The sequence below is a fragment of the Brienomyrus brachyistius genome, chromosome 20, assembly GCF_023856365.1.
Source record: "Brienomyrus brachyistius isolate T26 chromosome 20, BBRACH_0.4, whole genome shotgun sequence".
Lineage (NCBI taxonomy): Eukaryota > Metazoa > Chordata > Actinopteri > Osteoglossiformes > Mormyridae > Brienomyrus > Brienomyrus brachyistius.
In genome coordinates this window covers 13,803,906-13,825,272 of record NC_064552.1, presented here as the reverse complement: position 1 = coordinate 13,825,272, position 21,367 = coordinate 13,803,906, and the positions used below count along the sequence as shown (strand labels likewise).

General features: G+C 42.2%; 1 protein-coding gene across 2 annotated transcripts; it reads right to left on the bottom strand.

The window, feature by feature from the left end:
• Positions 1–1,486: 1,486 nt before the first annotated feature.
• On the bottom strand, positions 1,487–18,580 carry LOC125715655 (kinesin light chain 1-like). 2 transcript variants are annotated; one of them, XM_048987451.1, is made up of 9 exons: positions 18,230–18,580; positions 8,336–8,602; positions 7,810–8,040; positions 6,640–6,718; positions 5,991–6,225; positions 5,530–5,617; positions 4,932–5,033; positions 3,513–3,686; positions 1,487–2,475 (listed from the first exon to the last, which is right to left on the bottom strand). In XM_048987451.1, the coding sequence occupies exons 2-9, from the start codon at positions 8,582–8,584 to the stop codon at positions 2,359–2,361; spliced, it is 1,275 nt and encodes a 424-aa protein (XP_048843408.1). In that variant the 5' UTR covers positions 8,585–8,602; positions 18,230–18,580; the 3' UTR covers positions 1,487–2,358. The 2 variants fall into 2 exon arrangements, with proteins under 2 accessions (XP_048843408.1, XP_048843409.1); XM_048987452.1 differs by lacking the exon at positions 18,230–18,580 and adding an exon at positions 17,890–18,205.
• Between the last annotated feature and the right edge of the window lie 2,787 nt (positions 18,581–21,367).

Below are 21,367 nucleotides of genomic sequence, written 5' to 3'. Positions count from 1 at the left end.
TTCTACAAAAATTGGTTGGGTGACCCCAATATTGCGACATGGCATTAAGAAGTCTAAAAACTTCATAAATTTTACCTAAAATCAAAACCTGCAGATATCCTGGATTAGGCTTTCAGAAGGAGACATATTATTAAAATTATATTTTACTTTGGGATGTTGCACTTTGCTCATTTTATTTGATCTATTCATTACAGGCTAAATTTGAATACATTCCCTGCTCAATACTAGTCAAAACTGTAGTTACACTGAGTTGTGTGAAAATTGCAGTTTTTCATTTGTAACCAAAATATTTTTGAACTGGAATAGCACAAAAGAAGGATGCAGGACTGTTTAGCATCCTTGATTTAGGGAAAATACCACTCTGCTACCACAGTGGCTACTATATCTTATTGCATGCTGTAATGCATTACTTTTATAAAATTGCACTTTGATGTCATAAAACAACCAGCAGAGGGAACAAATGAGCAGCATTGGTGCAAATAATGTTTGACATGCAGGTATACTCACTTAAGGTTTGACTATTAAAATATATATATATGTCTTGATATGTAAAACATAGAACTGAAATCGGGTGTACTTTTTTCACACCATATGCTTCACACATACTGTAGATACATACACACAAATTCTATATATTTAAAAACATGAATCCTTCAAATGTAGATGTAGTGACTTTTTCATTTCAAGCTTTTCCTTTTGTTTCTTGTCCACAGCAGAAGTATGCTACAAAATATCCAGAAACACAGTGATACTACTCCTAAGCATTCAACCAATGCAAAAAAGATAAAGCATGCAAGTATTTTTTGTGTGTTCATCCTTGATGGTTCCCACATAATGAGCCTGGGCATCCGAGCGTCTGTTTACTTTTATATTGGGTCTGACGGCAAAGTGGATTGGGCCTTTATCAAAATACAAGGCACTCATTTCAAATTAAATTACCTGTCAATACAGTTAAAACGCAGTTCAGTTGTTAATGATTAATAAACAATTACAATACCAGATACAAATGTATATTTTGCATTGTAACACCAAATTAATATTTTATATTATCCTTTACCTTAACTCACTAACTGTGCAACTTCTTTGCACAGCTCCTCCTCTAAGCTTTAAGACCTATATGCACTCTTAAGGACTAGGGAGTGCATTAATTGGATATGGACTTTGCTTGGTCCATATTGCAAAGAAAAAAATATACAGTACCCAGTATCAAACAGTATTCACTTTTAGAAACAAAAATTGGAACACACAGGTTTGTAATTATATCTTTGTAGGGACGCTCCATTAATTTCTTTGGGAAAAACTCCCAACATGATGACTTAAACCTCCACCCAGCCCTAACCTTAACCATTTTTACTTTTTTGATTGCATTCAATAACAGGTACACATACACAGAAATCTTAATTAATATCAATTATACTAAAATATTTGAAAATCAGCTATCCAGAAGGAACCCAAAAGGAAATTTCATTTAAAATAGTGAAAAACATCAATGCTTAAAATGCTTTATTCAGTGTCATCCAAATAGCACACTTGAAACCATGGTGTCATACAAATGTCTCCATATTTATGACAGTCAACACATTTTAGTTACGGTAAAAGTATAAGGCAGACTTTAATGCAAAAAGAAAGAGAACCTTGGAACACTTTAAATTGTATTTATTTATTCATTCTTACAAGCTACCAGGGAATAAATACAAACCCATCAGGAAATTTAATGAACCACAGAAAGACACCATGATGGTAACTGAAAGCTTTGATCTCCAAATGCAGTATTATATTAAAATAGAATTCAATGAAATATTTTGCTCAAAAATGACTAAGCATGTCATTAAAAATTGTCATTTTAAGAGTTTCTTCAGACTCTTTTGATACGTACACAATAACTCACAGCTGTAGATTAGCGTCAGTTATTTTCATCATCTGTAGAACAAGTTTCCATCTTAAAAAGATATAGTTCATCTTGTTGGGGGGGGGGGGCATCAGTAACATATGCAGAAAGCCCACACAATTGGGGGGGGGGGGGGCACAGGCAGCTTGGGGTGTGTTTCCCCATCTTTATTAGTGTACGAAGTCACATACTCCATCGCTGATTCAGCTTAGGTTTTTGGCCAGCACTAATCAAATTTCATTTGCAGGACATTATCAATTATCACAAAGTAAAGAGTTTGTAGGAATGTCCATGAGGATTGTCACAGTCGTTTGTAGGGGTGGTCTGAGAAGACCGTCTATATCTGTATTTCTCAACCCAGTCTTAGGACACTCCTGACACACTGGGTTGGGACGCACCATCCTACAGAACCTGTAAAGATGTACTGTACCTGCGGAGTAATCCATTTTCATCCAACATATGCTTTGGGCCTATACTTTCCAGCCGCCCTGCTTACCATCAGCCTCCTTCTCATGTGCACGGGTGAGAATCTCCTTGTATAGGACCTCAGCCTCCCTGTACTTTCCCTGTTTCAGGAAACAGGATGCCTACAGAAAAGAAATATACTTTGATTTAAAAACATACACGCACGCACACATGTATGTAATAAATGCCGATCTTCCATTCATTGCTATGAGAAAAACCATAATCCCAATCACGACACCCTTAACCCTAACCCAACCCTAACCTAACCTTAACCTTAAGTAACCAAACAAACTGCAAAACTTTTGACATTTTTATAAAATTGAGTTTGCCCTTGTGAGGACTGAAAAAACTAATCCCACCATATCAAAATAACAGGTGTTTATCACATACACATTCTAAGAATCACAGACACCCATGAAAAAGTTACATTTACTCTACTGAAAAGCTAAATATCATCATCATCATCACTTGTGAGAGCTTCAGCTTGAAGATAGAGTAACATCCTTACTAAAGCCACGCAAAGAAGAAAACAGTGTATTAACCTTTTCCCTATTTCTGTCAGGAAGAAACAAGGCTGAACCAGACCTTTTTGTATTTTGTTTGGTTACTTAAGGTTAAGGTTAGGTTAGGGTTAGGGTTAAGGGTGTCGTGATTGGGATTAGGGTTTTTCTCATAGAAATGAATGGAAGATCGGCATGTGTGTGTGTCCTGGTTATTCTTTTTTTTTCTCCATCATGATAATGAAACTGAACTGGCGATTCAATTATTTGCAGATCACCTTCCAATATGGCTTAATAGAACAAAAAGTAAGCACAAATATTACATATGTGAAGTGAATTATGTATTCTCAATCAGATTCTGAAAAAAAATTAAAGACAGGAATATTAGAAGTAGACCGTAAAACAGACACCTGTGTGACGGACAGGTTTAATGGTTCACTGTAGCCCAGTCAATGCCAGGGAAATTAAATTCAAGCCAAAATCCGGAAGTTTTTCCTCCATATATATATTTTTTTAATCAACAATATGCATTTAATATGCTATAATAGTACTTCACTGTAAGAACTGCATCACTATCAATACACCTTTATGAACTTTATAACAGCATCTAATTTAGCTTCATACTCAAAGATAAGGGCTTTTTGCACACTTTCTCTCACCAGGTTGTTCTTGGTCTTGGCCACATTGGGGTCATCTGGACCGAGTCTGCGCTCGTAGATTTCCAAGGCTCGGCGATAGTAGTACTCAACCTCCCCATACTTGCCTTGGTTTTGACATAACAAAGCCAGGTTGTTCAATTGTTTGGCCACATCTGGATGATCCTTCCCCAGCACCTGATTGCAATACCAGAACGTTAATGAGGAGAGAAACCAAACAAGGGTAAAAAGGCTTTCAGGGACTCCCCATGCCTGCGTTCTCCCTTACAGTACTAATGCTGCTATAGCCATATCTGCCGGAGCTTACATTATGGACTCACATAACTGTTTGCAGTTCCTATAGTCTCCCCTACTTTGGCTAATTGCACATTTTATTTCCCTTACCCCTCCAGGGGTGTGCTGCCTGGAGACCCCAAATAATCAAGATATCCTGCACACCCTGCTACATGTGACGCCATCACCTGCGTACCTCCTACTTTTAGACTCAAATGTTAAAATTGGGACAGTGTGAATTGGGACTTTGACATCTTGCTCATTTGACTTCCTCTGCCGGTCCCTGGAGGATGGGCTCACCCCTTTGGGTTTGGTTAAGGTTACGGCTTCCTCTGCTGCCCCCTGGAGGATGGGCTCCCCCTTTGAGTCTGGTTCCTCCTAAAGAATCTTCCTTCTTTTACTTGCCACTTTCACCTCTGACTTGCTCACTGGGATGTTGTAAAAATGCACTATACAGATAAAACTGATCTGAATTATAAGTTCTACTGACCATGAATATTTGTACTTGACATTGTCTTATCAGTCACATGACTAACTTACAATCTAATACAGAGTTCTCTCTAATATGAACTACAGAAGTAATAGTTTAAATCAGTGTTTCCCAACCCAGTCCTTGGGGAACCCCGAACAGTCCATGTTTTTGCTTCCTCTCAGCTCCCAGCGCACCTGCACCAGGTATTCGGTGTTCCTGATTGGCTGGGAGTTGGGAGAGAGCAAAAACGTGAACTGCCCAGGGTTCCCCCAGGACTGGGTTGGGAAACACTGGTTTAGATCAGGAGTAGGTAACCCATGATCCTGGAGTGCCGGTTTCCAGCAGATTTTCCATCCTCCCCTTCTCTGATGAACTACACCTGACCTCAGGCAGATAGTAACCCGTCAGGTAGGATAGAAAACCTGCTAGATACTGGCACTCCAGGATTTGGGCTGCATACCGCTGGTTTAGATGAATAGGTCACTGTAAGGCATGTCACCCACTAATCCTCAATGGTCACTCTTACAGTGATCATTGAGGGACAGGCAAATGCAGCATTTCCCGCAAACACACTGTTGCTCATTTGAAACGAAAGGAAGTCACGGTCCAACGATTGCTTGGCTGCAAAATGACAGGTGCTTTCCATTCCACTTGGCCATGGACGTGTCCTTCCCTACCTTCTCTCGGATCTCCAGCGCCCTCTTGCAGAGAGGCTCAGCCTCCTTGTACTTGCCCCTCTTCCCATACAGCACAGCCAGGTTGTTCAGTGTTGCAGCCACCTGCCAGTCACATTTCAGACATGGTCAAATTCCTGCTCCTAAGCTGCTTGTGCTAAAGCTGACTTACATGAATGCACTGGTAGCTTGTCTCTGATTTGACCTCTGCACTGCTCATCATACTGTGACTTAGGTATCAGGTCCTAGAGTCCTCAGTTGCCAGCATCCAGAGGACATTACATTCTAGAGTGCATGCTGAATTGAGCTGACAGTCTCTGTGTTTTACATGTAATTACAGTGCAATGCATACAGGGGTCACTGTGGCACTACCTCATATAAACCAAACTCTAACCCTTTTACTCTAAGTAATGAATGTGGGTTTGACTGACAGTTACTCATTCTGACATCACAAATGATGGTTCCCCCAATACATTTTGTAAAGGGAATACAAAGGATGTTCATATGACACTGGATACACGACATGGTTATTTTGACCATTATCATATCTGTCAAACTACATCCCTCCACAAAGTCGGCTCACTTCCTGTTCGCCACTTACTGCTGGGTGGTCTTTGCCCAGAGTCTTCTCACGGATAGATAAGGCATCATATAGCAGATGGGCGGCCTCCTTGTACTTGTTTTGGTCCCTGAATGTAAAAACACAAAAATATGCAGTGATGTGCACACACACACACACACACACACACACACAATAATAATAATAATAATAAGTATCCATTGTCATATGACCGTCCTTTGTATTCCCTTTACAAAATGAATTGAAAGTCAGAGAAAATATGGTACAGGCAAAACCATCATTTGTGATGTCAGAATGATTGTTTTTGATTGTTTGGTTCAGGTGTGCTGGGAGCTGGGAGGGACTGTCTCATGGTCCCTGACAATAGGGCTGAGAAATACTGGCATACACTGTTTTAACAGTCAAAAAACCTACACATTTTTGCACTTGTTTGTGTGTACTTTCTATAAAAAGGAGGGTCTTTCTGTCCCCGGCTGACCTACCTGTAGACCAGCGCCAGGATGTTGAGCATGGTGGCCACGTCGGGGTGGTCGTGGCCGGAGGTCTTCTCCAGGTCCTCCAGCGCCTGCTTGCACAGGGGCACGGCCACCTCGTAGCGGCCCTGCGAGGCGTACTGGATCACCAGGTTGTGGAGGGTGCGCAGGCGGGCCGGGATCTCATAACCACCCCGCTGGGCCGCCGCCACTGCCGCTGTGCTGCTGCTGTGCTGATGCTGTGCTGCAGAGGACCGGGGGGGGTGGGCGGTTAAATGCTGTCACAGGTACCCTTATTTCACATGGGCTCCTTTTAAATGACTGTCTTTTGGGTCAAGGAGACAGCATTTTGTACATTACATCTACTTTCTCATAAGAATATAAAAAAAACCCAGTTTAATTCATGTTCATCGGAAAGATAAAATAACATTAGAGCTTATAGCAATTCAGTTTCACATAATATATAGAAATGAGCATAACCTTTAGCAACGCAGCGTAATAATTGTATTATTGTTTGAGTAAATGCTGATGATAAACCGGTGTTTACATTTTTGTTCCCTCCCAGCTCCCTACTGGGGAGGGAGCAAAAATATAGCCTGCCTGGGGTCCCTGAGGACCGGACTGGGAAACACTGATGTAAACATTGAGGACTACGTACTTGGATGCACGTGCTCCTCTGCTTCATTGGGAAAGAGATCATCCAGGCAGTCTTTATGAGGTTCACCTTCCTTTTCTTCCTGTAAAAGTGTGGGAGGGTATTGGGTCAAATCCACAAGCAATTAGAGGCAATGGGGAGATACCAAGCATTGCTGTTGACTGAGGTACATGTCAAAAATACCGTATATTTCCCCCTTAAACCTCTGTATATTTCAGAGATTTAAGATTATTTGCCTCCTTTTGCCCCTTCTGATGATCAACTTCTTTCATTATGTCAGCTTTCTTCTATTTTATACCTGTAGCTATCTCCAGCCATGAAAGCAAGGCAGCAATTTGTAATGACATGGAATCGATGGAAATGCATTTGGTTCCTCATCAACTCATCAAATTTCAAGAGTTGGGTCTGCAACTCAGCTGCAGGCCATTTCATTAGACTGTGGCATGATTTATGGTATTATACTGCATTTAAAGCCAACTAATTTTCCTGTTTCTTCCCACCTTCAGTCTAGCTCAAGGTCCTCAGGCTATGAAAACAGCTTTATTTCTTAGCATGGAGTGTCAAAGTCTTGAAGAGCCAGACGGAACAACTGCCCTTGAAGTTGGTTAGCTAACTTATAAAAAGGCAAATATGAGACAGACTGAAAGAAAAGCCTGGACAATGCTAAGAGGGTTGTTGATATACTCATTGTTAGTCTCACTATGAGGAATCTCTTGGCTGACTGTGAAAAATCACTCAAGTTCTCACAGGAATTTAATATTTAAAGCCAGCTGCATTTCACAGCATGTTTCACTGCTGCTTTCAGCCTGAAACACAATTATGGCATTCTTATTTTCAATCCAGAAGGACATTACATTTGTGCCTCTCATTCATTTACTTCTGCATTTTGCAGGCCAAGTTATACGACGCACAGACAAGGAGGCAAAGTGAATACCGTTACCTTGAAAAGCAATTTGTGAAGAAAGAAAAAAAAAAAACCCAGAGAATTTTTCCACGCCTCAGTTTTTCACAAAACAGGTTATTTTCGCTCTGTGAAAGCTGCTCTGCTTTTACTTCTGCCGTCTGAAAGAACAAACCCACTTACAAATTCCGGATAGAAAGACAAGCTGCATGTCTCCCGAGCCACAAAGCTCTAGAGCGTGTGGCAGCGCCCGATAAGGCAGCCCCGCTCACCAAGGGGGAGGCGTCCTCATCGTACTTCCTGAGCTGGCTCATGAACTCCAGGTGCTTCATCTCCTCCTCCAGCTGGACCACGCTCTGCTCGCTGTGCTGCAGCTTCTGCTGGCTCGCGGCCAGCTCGTCGCGTAGCCACTGGTTCTCCTGGCAGAGGCGCCGTACCTGTGCCCGCAGCTTCTGCTTCTCGGACTCCACTGCGTTCAGGTGGCCCGACAGCGCTGTCATCACCTGCGGGTGTGAGCATGGAGGGGGTCCGGTGTCACCTGGCAGCTCGCGAAATGACTCACAAGTGTGGCCACATTAGGAAATTTATTTTCTGCTATTTCAGCCACACCCACATCACTACTGTGTCTAAAACTGCGAACAAGTGATGTTATTTAAGCAGTTGCCTCACTAAAGGGCTCAGACTTCACTGCATATAAACATATGTCACCAACCACTACTCCCCCTGCTGGCAAGCATGAAATCTGGCATATCTGTCAATGCCCCACCCCAGCCATACAAAGCTCTTTCTATGGCCTACCTGTGCCTCCTCCAACCCCAGTTCGATCATCTCCACCGACTTGTGCAGCAGGCTGGACTTCTCTTGCACCACATTGGTCTCCTCCTCCTTCTTCAGGCTGGTGATCGCCTCCAGCAGGCTGTGCAGGATGGTGTTGTGCTCGTTCTTCAGCGTCTCCAGGCCCTGGATCACCTGCTTGGTGCTGGAGATGATCTCCTCCTGCGAGAGCTTCTCCAGCTTTTCTTCCCGTGGGTAAACCATCACGGACATGTTCCCGAATGGGCCGTCCTAGGAGTAGTTGGGGGGATGGGGCAGCATTACACTTTTTGCAGTACACTCTTATTTGAATTTTATGGAATTAAGCAGTTGTTCTGAACAATAATAAAAATACACCAATGACATCATTGGTGTGGCCTGCAATCTGTGACATCATTGGTGTGGCCTGCAATCTGTGACATCATTGGTGTGGCCTGCAATCTGTGACATCATTGGTGTGGCCTGCAATCTGTGACATCATTGGTGTGGCCTGCAATCTGTGACATCATTGGTGCGGCCTACGAACTGCCGGCTCACACATACCTGCACGGAGAACTGTCTCTCTCATTGGCTCTGACTATGACCACAGCATTCAATCTGCTTTTATTGAAGCAGCCTCATTCTCTCTGTATTATATGAAGTTAGCATGCCTGGGGGGGAGGAGGTGGCTCCTCTCCTCCATTGCCTTCTGGTATTATTTTTTTAGTTGTTTTATGACATCATGATATATTTACACAGTATGCATAAGTACAAACATGCCCAGTTTTGTATTTGTTCAAATAGAAACCGTCACATACAGATAATCAAAGTTAACGGGGGTGGGGGGGGCAAACAAAACAAATGGAGGGGCTCCACCTTCCCAGCTCCCTGTTGGTCCTCTTCTGGTATCGTGCTCCACTTTCCCTTTTTCATGTATCATGAACTGTTTAGCATGAAGGAACAAATATCAGATTTCCCCACATTCTTGTCAAGTGCCTTGGGGCAACTGTATTACGCAGGAATCCACTTGTATGCAAGTGTACATTTGCCATATAAAGCAATACGAGCATGAAATCAAATCATTTGTGCGGTTGTAGCTGAAACAGGAATTAAATTTCCAAAAATGTGTCACCTGTATCAGAATCAGCTTCTTGTCATGGCACTGTTTCCACAAACTTATGCAACATCTCACCCTTTACTTTCATCCTTTCACCCTTCAGCACATGTCAAAGACCTTCAGTGAGGTTAAGGTCACAACTCTGTGGTCAGGCGTGAAAATGATTCCTCATACTCCCTGAATCAGTCTTTGACAATTCGAACCCAATGAATCCTGGCATTCTTGTCCTGGAATATGCCCATGCCAACAGGGAAGAGAAAAATCCATTGATGATGGATGGAGGTGTAACCTGGCCATTCAGGAGATTCAGGTACTCAGCTGACTTCACTTTATTGCTGTATAACGTTGCTGAGCTGTAATAATGGTCCAGTCATTGGTTCTTAAGCATTTGCAGACATAAATTCAAATGGTGACCTTTTTTGGCCAGGCAGTGTACATTGACTATTGGACAGTTACTGTAAATACTGGGGTAACATTAGGGGAGGTAATGAAATGGTTAAGGTAACACACTGTTACAGACATAATACCATAGATTTATACCAACATGAAAATCATTTAAACATTTTCTTGGATTGCCTAAGAGTTTTCCACAGAGCTATATATGGAATCTAGCTCTACTCCACATGTCACAGGATTTTACTGACACTACTCTCACACATAATAAGCTGGCTACAGCAAAGTAAACACTGTAAAAATGCAGTATGACACCAGCTTAGTGCACACATTAAAAACCACAGGCAAGCTGCACAGACAGGAATAACTGGGGGGGGGGGGGGGGGGGGGGGGGTAGAGAAGTCATACAATTGTTCAGGAGTAGGGTGGGAAAGAAGATATTCAGCTACCAGGTTGTGGGGATTTAAAGAGGTCTGCAGTGTTTTTTAGCAGTGGGTCTTTGTCATTCCTAGGATTGGGGGAACAGAAAAGATACTCCCTTATTCTGGAGTATCTTAAAGCATTAAGTGGCTATACCGTGATCCCCTGCTATATCGCGGATTTTACCCTGATGTATCACAGTTCTCTGCGTATCACGTACCTTGCTTGTGGTCTGATTGTTTCGAGCAAACCTTTTGTGAACTTTTCGTTTTGTTTTAAGCCCTACAATTTCAAGCTTAAACTATTTTAAAAATGTTTATTTATATGGTGTTTCTATATCGTGGATTTTCACCTATCGCTGATGGGTCTGGAATGCGACTTCCGCAGATAACTGCAAACACAAATCTAACAACAAATAAATTAAATTTATGCTCGGAAAAAGCTACAGCAGAAACTAGCTGGTATATCTTACTGAGCAGTAACAGAGACACGATGGCTGACAATGGCCAGACCTGCGCTTGCAGAGTGCCGTCCACACTGGAGAAATACCAGTTTGGCTTGGCTCCAAGGGAACCTGCCTTAGTGACTTCTGCTGTTTGACTACAGGGGTCACTTCCTATTCACCACAGGCATTATGTTCAGAAGCTTGTAGACTGAATGAGAGAAGCGGTCTGACGAGTCCCGATAATTCACCATGCCACCTTACAATAAAAGGAAGGGTGTTGCCTTTTTAGAGACATAAACTAAATCATCCTAAAAACTTGTCACTACTTGCAATAAAGCCAAATAATATTAATGTATCTCCAGAAATGCTCAATTATTGCATCAGTGTTTGTCAGCAGGGGCGGCATGGTGGTGCAGTGGTTAGCACTGTCGCCTCACACCTCTGGGACCCGGGTTCGAGTCTCCGCCTGGGTCACATGTGTGCGGAGTTTGCATGTTCTCCCCATGTCGTCGTGGGGTTTCCTCCGGGTACTCCGGTTTCCCCCCACGGTCCAAAAAAACATGCTGAGGCTAATTGGAGTTGCTAGATTGCCCATAGGTGTGCATGTATGAGTGAATGGTGTGTGAGTGTGCCCTGCGATGGGCTGGCCCCCCATCCTGGGTTGTTCCCTGCCTCGTGCCCATTGCTTCCGGGATAGGCTCCGGACCCCCCGCGACCCAATAGGATAAGCGATTTGGAAACTGGATGGATGGATGTTTGTCAGCATTTACCAAATAACAACCCACCAAAAAACAAGTATATAGCTCTAACAGCAATACTTATCTTTGAGCTCTGAAGTTCATCCAACCTTCATAACAATAAATGTGAAAATAAGCCAACTTAAGACGACGCCACAGTATAAAAATTGTTATAAAAGACAGTGTGAAAAGCAGTGTTACTTTTCAAAAGCCTCTGAAATGGATCTATCGCTTCTGAACCCGCACGCAAAAGTTTTCTAGCAAAGAAAAAGAAGAAGAGCCAAGTGGGTTTTTGTTATCTATCAGACAATGAAAGAACAAGTGAATTAATAACCCGGATCAGCACAAAATGTTTTCGTCTCTTATATGAATGGTTTGAATAAAACATCTCCTGTGCCATAAACGCTGTGTTTAATTTCACCCTTTGATAAATCTGGAGAGATCAGCATCTTTCCCTTGGAAAAAAAACCCAGCGGTATCAGCCTTCATGCAAACTGAGAACATTACAGTTCCTAACCCATCTTCCACGACAATCGTCATTTATGCGGGTGGCCTTGACCAATGATGTCTAGCTGTGCTTCCGAAGGAATGACATAACCTCATCAAGAATGAACCAGACATGAGTACACCAAGAGCAGAGGTACACCGTTCAGCTCGACGGGTGTGTTCTTCCAAACCTGCAGCCCACCCTCAGGAACAGTGCAGGGATGATGCAACAAAAATAATTAAGGACTGCCCATGCCAACAATGGCCTCTCCTCAGTGCTGTGGTCAGGGAAGGGCTACGACTGAAGCCTGAAGGTCAAGAAACTGAAGGAAATCTTCGACCCCCAGGCTGTCCATATACTGAACAAGGAGTCCCATAGCTCCATGCCCTTTATGCAATCCCACACTTTAATTGTACATCTTCATTTACAACTACAATTACCCTTTCCCTCCATCTTACTTGTCTTATTTTACAATTTTTACTGCCATCTTAATGTTATTTATTCTTGTCTTGTTATATTATTTTATTTCTCAGCAGATCTGCTCAGCAGAAAACCCAGAGCTTGGCGCTAATCCCGAGACCACTGCACTCCACACAAACTCTTACAGATCAAACTGGTTTGACAAATTTCTTCCATGCAAATGAGGCTATGCAAATGATCACTGATCACATTCAGGTCACCAGCACTCACACACATAAAAGCATCACAGGTCACAGACAGACATATTCTTATACTATACTTATAATGTGTTCTTTCATTAATGACTTGGAATGCAAATTTTATGTTGAAATCTGAAATAAAATAATACGTGAATTTTATGCCCCTGTGGACGAAATGTTAATTAGACTGAACCGCAGTACAGGCATTCGGTGAGTTAAAGAATAACTGACTCACACTGAGACTGCCTTAAAGTCGATCTTGTGCCCATAGCTTCCAGGATAGGCTCTGGACTCCCCGCGACCCAGAAGGATAAGCGGTTTGGAAAATGGATGGATGAAAATAATGGTTCATAATAACAAACACCAGGCAGTGCTTTGTGTCGCTCATGAAAACATTGCGTGGTTTCAGCGGGTCATCGCCTCCAGTTACATCACAGTACTGTACATAGTTACCGTTATTATTGCTGTATAATAATTATTATTATGCGCTGCAGTATTATATTTCTGACTTACCTGAAAGTTCACCATAAAGGCAGACTTGGAGCTTGTTTGTAACCTGGGCACTGCCTGTATACAAGGAAGACTGGCACCGAACAAGCACAATCAATTTTACGCATTGTGGTTGGACACATAAAATAGACCTGGGGTGGTCTAACTTTCAGTAGTGCATCCACAGTCCAGCAGACTTGGAAAAAGAAGTAGGTTTCCAAAAAGCTGTTGAGATAATGACCATGTTAGTGCTGGTGAAGATGCTGAAGATGCTGATATGCCAAATGCATCACCGGGAGAAAGGTCTTCAGAGGAAAACACCCCCCCCAGAAACTCATCTAGCAACTGTCAGAAAGCAGCCTTCCACTGAGGTGATGAGGGGAGAGCCTGTAGGCTGATAGAAAACCTCCACAATGAAGAAGGTGGGAGGAAGAGGAGGAGGTCGCATTATATGAAACACACATACAGCGAAGTACACAGATGGGTCTTTCCAAATGACCACAGAATCACATCTAGAAGCTAAGCATGCCTAAAGATGACTATGCTCCAGAAGTTTTTGTTGCTGTGAAGACGCTCAGCTGAAAAAGCAGCGATGACTCACCAGTGCTACATTGCAGTGCCTTTGGATAGACCACCATGACTCACTCCCAAGAAGACCACCCTCTGGCATCATATGAAACACTCAAGCAACAACAAACAAAAAAAATGATGATGTCAGAATGAGAAACACAAGAAAAGTCATATCTGGGGAGCATTAGGATAAGAAGGGGCTAGGATGGATGCCCCTCCCACCAGAACTGATCCTATCAGTAGAGTTTCCACTACAACTGGCACTAAGAGCTGCCACATACCCTGTAAGGGAGCAGCAATAACACCCAGTTTAGAGGGTCTAGATCACTGTCAAATGTCAGATGCACCTTGCCTTCTGAACAGATCTGTTAAGATGCAAAGTAATTATTGCACTGTGTTTTGCATAACACTCTTCTCCAAAGAAAAGGTGAGACAAATTGCACAGCTATCATACTTATTAACTGCTAACCAGACCAGTGAAAAGTGTCATAAACATGGCCAGTCAAAGACTCATTTCTCGAGACCCTCTGCGCAGATGTGGTCTATGTTGCAGACAGCTGACAGTGAGGCTCAGGAAGACAAACTCCCTCAATATGGCCTTTGTTTCAGCTCACAAACACCAGCAATGGACAACATAGGACTGAGCAGCGGCCAAAGACCAGCAGGACACCAGCCTGCTGGAGAACTAGGCCCTCAGACTGGTCCGGGCTGCCGAGGCTTATTTACCAGGGGGTCCGATTCAAAGCGCTGTTTATTCACACTGCTTTTCTCCCCTCAAACCTCATGAATAAAACTATTAAATAAACAGGATGTCAGCTGCAAGAGTTTATCGGAGCGTTTCTGCAAGGCCTGTCAAGCTGCTCACTACTAATGGCGTGATTTATGCCGACTCACGCAGCATTAAGAGAGGCGTTCCCATTAAAAAGGGCCTAGTCCAACTTCAGACTGGAACACGGTGGGATGCGGGTGGGATGCCGTTTCTATTCAGTCAGGAGTATGCCACAGAATTCACACACCGGATTTAAATGAGAGGCAAGTAACCGCAAATCTTTGCTGGACATATCAATGCGGACGGCTGCCACAGATTATGCTGAAATAGCTTTTAAAAAAAATCCCAACAGAATTTGAAACACCAGGATTCCGCGTCGACAACTTCGACAGGCAAAGCTAAGCGCCAGAAGCTGTAACATGCCGAAGAAGAAGTCTCAAGCGGCATTTCGCTTACCGCGCTTTGTGAAAACCCCAAAACAGCACCCTTTCCACACAGTTCAGCTAGTTTTGTTTGGACCCAGTACTTCTGTAATGTGTTTCCTGTTCCTCCCCCAAACCTGTTTGTTTTGCCACGCATGCTTGCATCTGCCCAGAGCACCTGACGAGCCGTCGTCCAGGAGACCGGCAGGGAGGGCAGAGGCTGTAATGGAGTCCCGCAGAGCGAAAACGACCAAAACACACAGGAGGAGAGCATTCTTACACTGTTTGTGATGTGGAGAAAAGTGTGTCACCAAGCACAGGACAGCACCTCAGCATCTGTGCCTGACTTCAGTGGTAAATAATAATGTACTCCTCTCCTCTGCACTCACAATTACCTGCCATCTGACCTGCACAGACTGTGTGAATGACATAATCGTCTTTGACGCTATTCTGAGGAACCAGTTGGACTCATGGACAGTATTTAGCAGATACTTTTCTGAAAAGCGACAGACATTTTTGAGAAAGCAGCATCGGGAATTCCATGGCCCAATGGTGACATTACTCTGACAATAATGGGATTTGAACCTTCCAATCAGAGTGTCCTAACCTGCCCCTAACCCAGCACATACCACCTCCCACAAGAGCACTGTCTGCTTCGCCCCATCAGGGAACGTTGGCTGCCATGACCTGCATTCAAACCAGGGCAGCTACAGCCTCCAAAGATTCCGATTCAAAAGCTAACAGCGCCTGCTATTGCATGAGAACTTATGACTGAATGGTTTTGGATCACACCTCTCCAGAAGAACCTGTTACAATACAACTGCATCTCCTTGAACTGCATGAGCCAGCATCAGCCAGGCTGACGGATGATCAAATGAAAATATGTAAGCATTCATTTGATTTACATATATCGTCCATATTTTTCGACTGCTGATGACCTAGTAACTGGACCAGGCCAAGGGGACGCCCACGTGATACCTGGCTGCGGCAGACAGATGGCCATTTCCAGAGGGTGGGACTGGCCTGTGTATGGACCTGGGGCGGGGGTCACCAACCGGGATCCCGAGGTGTTTCGTCGTGTGCCGGGCGTGTCAATGTGCTGTACAACTACATGCTCAACTTGCCCTGACCTTTCACTTAAAAATAACATGCCCATTTAATTATTGTGACTTCTGCCATTAACCAGCTTGCTAGCAAATAATTTGCCCCCTACTGTATCTAGCTGGGTGTTCACCTTTAAACGTCTTGACTTATTGTCTATAAACAATGCGTGGACACTTTACACTCCTACAAATGCTAGGTAATTTTTTCTTTAAACACTGGATTTGTTGGGGTATTTAGTCCAATAACCAGTTACTGGGTTACTGGCCTGATCCAGCTCCTGGGTAGCGGTACCTACCTACATGACATAGGGAAGAGTTTGATACTGGGGGGGGGGAGGCAACTTAATCATTTAAACGTAAAGGTCTATTTCCTTTTTTTTGGGGGGGGGGGGGGGGGCGGACGAAGACGACGACGACTACTACTATACTACTGTATAAGTGTTCCTGCCACAACCGTGAAAAGCTGCATCGTCAGTTGTCAGTGCCGGAATGGCCAATTGAAACGATTCCGGGGCCTGAACAGCGAAGCGGGGTTACTGGATTATCGGGTAACCTGTCGGATTTAAGGTAGTCTGGGAAAAATGTAAGTGAACGAATATGAAGTCCATTTAAACGGTACGTGGTACCTTAAATCCGACAAGTTATCCCGGTAAGCCAGTAACCCCGCTTCGTAGTACAGGCCACCGGGCTGTGGGCTTGTGTAACTTCCATTAGTACGGAAATGAATATAAAATTAGGTTAGATTCAACTTTACTGTCATTGAGCTGAGTGCAGGTTGTTAGCCTTAATAATGTGTCCGGGGCCACAAATCTGGTGCTACCTTCCTGGGTAGGAAATACGACAAGACGCAATGTCAGTCCCACGTCAATGGCTGCCAGCATTAGGTCATGAAAAGCAAGGAAAACTTGCAGAGCAGGGGAAGAAATCGGGAAATACAGGGGACATGGGAGGTGCGGGTAGTAAAGTACAGTACTGCGGTCATGGTTACTGTGCAGCTGAATATTACTGAACTTATAAGTATGGATGAGGAGACGAATTAACTACGTTCAGCAAGAAAGCTATAGACGTCATCTGTAACAAAAATACTTTTATTAGCTGTGATTTTTGTAATTTATTTATTTTGGGGGCGCGGGGGGTTCCTAACAGTATAAATAATATATATTATAATAATATAGTAATAATATTTGCAGCTACTTTAAAGTACAGCCTATGAAATTATGAAATTAGAGGTTGAAGAGAAAATCGGGATACCAGCCTGACTCCGCCGGCAGATGCGCTATAAGCCGACATACAGGACGGGATGCAACCAGTAATTCCAGTTACAAGACTAGATGACCGACCTTCTTAAACCACGGGAGGGAAAATTAACATTTCACATAATATTCCGGACAGCTCGATCATCAGTCTGGCATCAAAAATTTACATTATGAACCACACCTAAATGTCCTTATTTAAATTTACATTAACTAAAACACACACATGTTTAACACACTGCAGGAAAATTAGATTTTTTTAATGCTTATTTCTAGTGATTTGATAACATAAAATACGCTATTGCGTTTCGTTTCCCTTGACAGCTTAATATTTACTAGTTACACGGAGAAGCACAATGCTAAAATAAAGCCGACCTAGCTGACATTTTACTTCGACCATTTTGATGACCGCAAATCGGGATCGCTTTAATTCCAGTAAAACACAATCAAGTTGTGGTGAGACCGGTCATTGCAATCTCGTTAATTAAACAATGCACGACATAACCTTGCCTTATACCATAACTCAATCTGCACAAAATTAATGGCGCTGTCAAAGAAATGCACACAAGTACGATACATGTGAACACATTGAGTAGGACGACAATCACATCGATCACTTTTGGTGAAAAGTCTAATTTTAGCTACATTTTAATCTGTCAGCTAATTTGATATGGTCACTTAAAAAAAGCGATCTACCTTCCCTCCAGATAATCGTCAGTCGATCTGGTACTGGTATTAAACTGGCTGTTTCCACACGACAGTGAGACACACGGCTACAGACTAGTGCCGTAAACTGTAAAAAGTTACAGTAACTCTTTACCTGTATATTTGCACAGTAAGGGACGATAACATCCGGACGTCCACAAAGTAAGATAATATCCGATCCTTAAAAAATATTCAACTAAAACCAGTAACGTGCACACAGTCCGAATCGGTTAGTCGTTCAACAACGCCATACTTTCTTTTTTCCTTCAAGACTTAACGTTCTTCCTCTTTTCACCAGACGTAAGTAGAATTAAAATATAGAATAACTTACAATCGCACCACACGATCGGACTCCTCCGTCGGCGACAGGAAGCCGGCACAGACACCGTTTGGGCTCCACACAGCTGATCAGACCTTCTTGAGACCTTCGTAATGAAGCAGCTTAGCCTCGCCTACTGCTGCCCGAAGGCTGCTGCTCATCGCCGGCTCGCACCGTGACAGCACTGCGACAGTAAAGGTGCATCATAGTAATTGCTTTTGTGTAGAGGTTATATCAGCCATGTATCTCCCAGTTTATTAAACACCGCGCTTATTCAATATCGTTATTATTACAATTAATCAATGACAGAATTACACCAGTTAACAACTTTTCCCAAGTCCCTTTAAATCCAATATGTCCGCTCTCCAGTCTCCCAGTAGCCCTAGCGCGCGCTCATAATAATAATAATAATAATAATAATAATAATAATTATTATTATTATTATTAGAAGAAGAAGAAGAAGTAGAAAGATGCTGAACTGTAATAAGCAGTGCAGTAGTAGTGTGCGGTTTTGTACACTAGTGTTTTGTTGTGATCAGTTTTAATGACTGAATTTTTAAGATGTAGTACATAAATTTAATAAACCATAGGTGAATTCCACCATATAAGGACGGAATATACTGACACTGATGCGAGGAGACATATTAATATGGTGAATAATTTCTTATTCAGACATTCATACACTTATAAATAGGCTTACAGTAGCCTTATTATTTAGTTCCTAACTTTATTCATGATTTTAACTAGGCCTACTTGCTACCAGATTAGTAATTTTAAATCATATAACGACAGTAAAGTAAGGGTCTTGGTTTACTTTGAACATATATGAACTCGACGAGACTTCTCTGCTAAACGGGATGGACTGGCATCCCGTCTATGCTCCTCATTTTCAAGTTTTAGTCAAAGACGGTAATTAATTGTCGTGTGCCAATAAATCCAGGTGTAACTGAAGTAAACGGTGACTTAATTAACCGTGGAGTACAACCCTGTGAGTGTTGTGTATATGTAGCTTGTACTGGACAGGCTTCCCCTGCGCAGGGTATCTGTTCATCGTGATATTTCCACGCGGCTTTTCAAACGCTCCACAAGGTGGTGCTACGGGGCCATATTGTCTGTCTAGTCCGGGACGTTCATCTTGCGCATTATTTAGTTTTAATTGTATATGCATGTGCACCGAAAGGTTGCCAGGCACCAGAAAATCACAAAAGGTAAAAACACAGAAGGAAGATTAAAAATGTTTTAATAAACACCGCTGCTCATGAGAGCATGAGAAAAAAACAAAACAAAATATAAAATTACAGTATATATTTACAACCATTGTAAAACATGCAAATATTGAACCATGTTACCGTTAGTGGTAAATTTAAAAATACTGTCATATAATTTAAAACAAAGTTTGTGCAAAGGTGCCTGCTATCTAGAGTATTAGTAGCAGACATGGCCAAAAATGTTAAATATAAGTATGACGACAGGCCAGCTTCAACAAAATTTTGTGTGTTCTCTCCGTAGATTCTCTCCAAAAATTAGTGCTTAGAAAAAAGCTTTCTTTTCATTGGCCAGTGACGAGTGTCGTAGTCTGAGATTAGGAGGACACCCAAACAGTTCAGAAGCCAACCAGAAGTCACACAGGACATTTTAAAAGGTGTAAAATGTATAGGAACACATATAGTCCTTTTATTAACATGTGAAGATGCACCGCTTATGGATAAACATAACACCTAAATAACCTGTCGTTATATTAGCCACAACAGACCTTTCACACATGACAGGAAGAGACTGTCCCTCACAGAAAGGTTTACTGCTTAAAAACAATTATATAGTGCTTCATAAAGTGAAAGTTTAACAGAAAGGGCTGTTAGATCCAGTGGGTGTTTTCCTGTTTTTTTTACCAGCTTTATGCAAAATTATTTGTTTGATTCACAGTTCATGTGTTACACACCCATGCATTTTACTCCTTTATTTAACTTTATTTATGAAGTTTACCAGGGGGTTTAAAATTGTGCTGTAGTGCTTAGAAAGTGCATACCTCAGAGAAATAAAACATTTTAAACATCAGCAAAATGTAACAATATCAAGGCTAAAAATTAAGTTCAGAATCCACATGTTACTATTTCTATTGAAAGAATATTTAATTCCTAATATGTCTCCCTTTGGCCATTAGAACATTCAGTAAAATTAATCAAAATCAGAGGTCACTAATGGAGATGATCTTTTAGTTTTAATTCTTCATTATGGCTTAAACTTTATCGATGAATTAAAGTGTGTGTTAATATACTTTTCAGAGTTAGTGGTTTTTTTTACAGGGCATTAAGTAATATTGTGCTTTCTGCATTATATAACTGATGATGCACACGACATCTATAAAGGCCTAGAAGGGTTACTGTGTGTGGAAAACAGCACAGCAAAAAAAATACATAGTTGTGGTTCAAAATTCAAATAAAAGCCGGGGATTTCCAAAGCGGGGCACTCTTCAAATTAACGGAAAGTTTCGAGTTTTCCACCAGCAACATTGAGCAGCACATCAGAACGAACGAAGATGCAGACGCGAACACATGGAAATCACGGCCTTGCTCGTATGCTGAAACTCTACCTGTCAACCAACAGCAGTCGAAATCCTTTTACACAGCAACCTTCAATTAAAAGCAAAAAAAGCCTCCTTTTTGAATTTCAAATGTGAAGCCTCTTCTAATTCATTCAAGTCAGAAAGTGGATTTATAAACAAACTCAAAATTCATAGTCTTTGTGTAAGTTCAATGGCAACATCAGGTGTGATGCAAAAAGTATCAAAACATTAGTATTAAAACTTCTGCTTAATGAATATCCTGTAAAATAGCATCAATGCACTTAAAACAAACATTTTATCCCTTTGTACAGGCAGGTAATTATCAGTGGAGTTTATGTGACATAATAGACTCTACTAGACATCACAGTCTGCCAGTTTGTAAAGGGTTTGTCTGTAAAATCCCAGCGGTAGAAAAATGTTTTTTTTTTTTCGAAAAAAAAACTTGGCTTGAGACACAGAGCATATGTTGTGAAATGCATCACTGTATGAAGACATTCAGTGGCCACTGGGAGTCAAAGAGGGCCCCATACTGAGAGCCGGCCACTTCAACGAGGCTTCACTCCCTGCCCCCAACCATCACCCCCCCC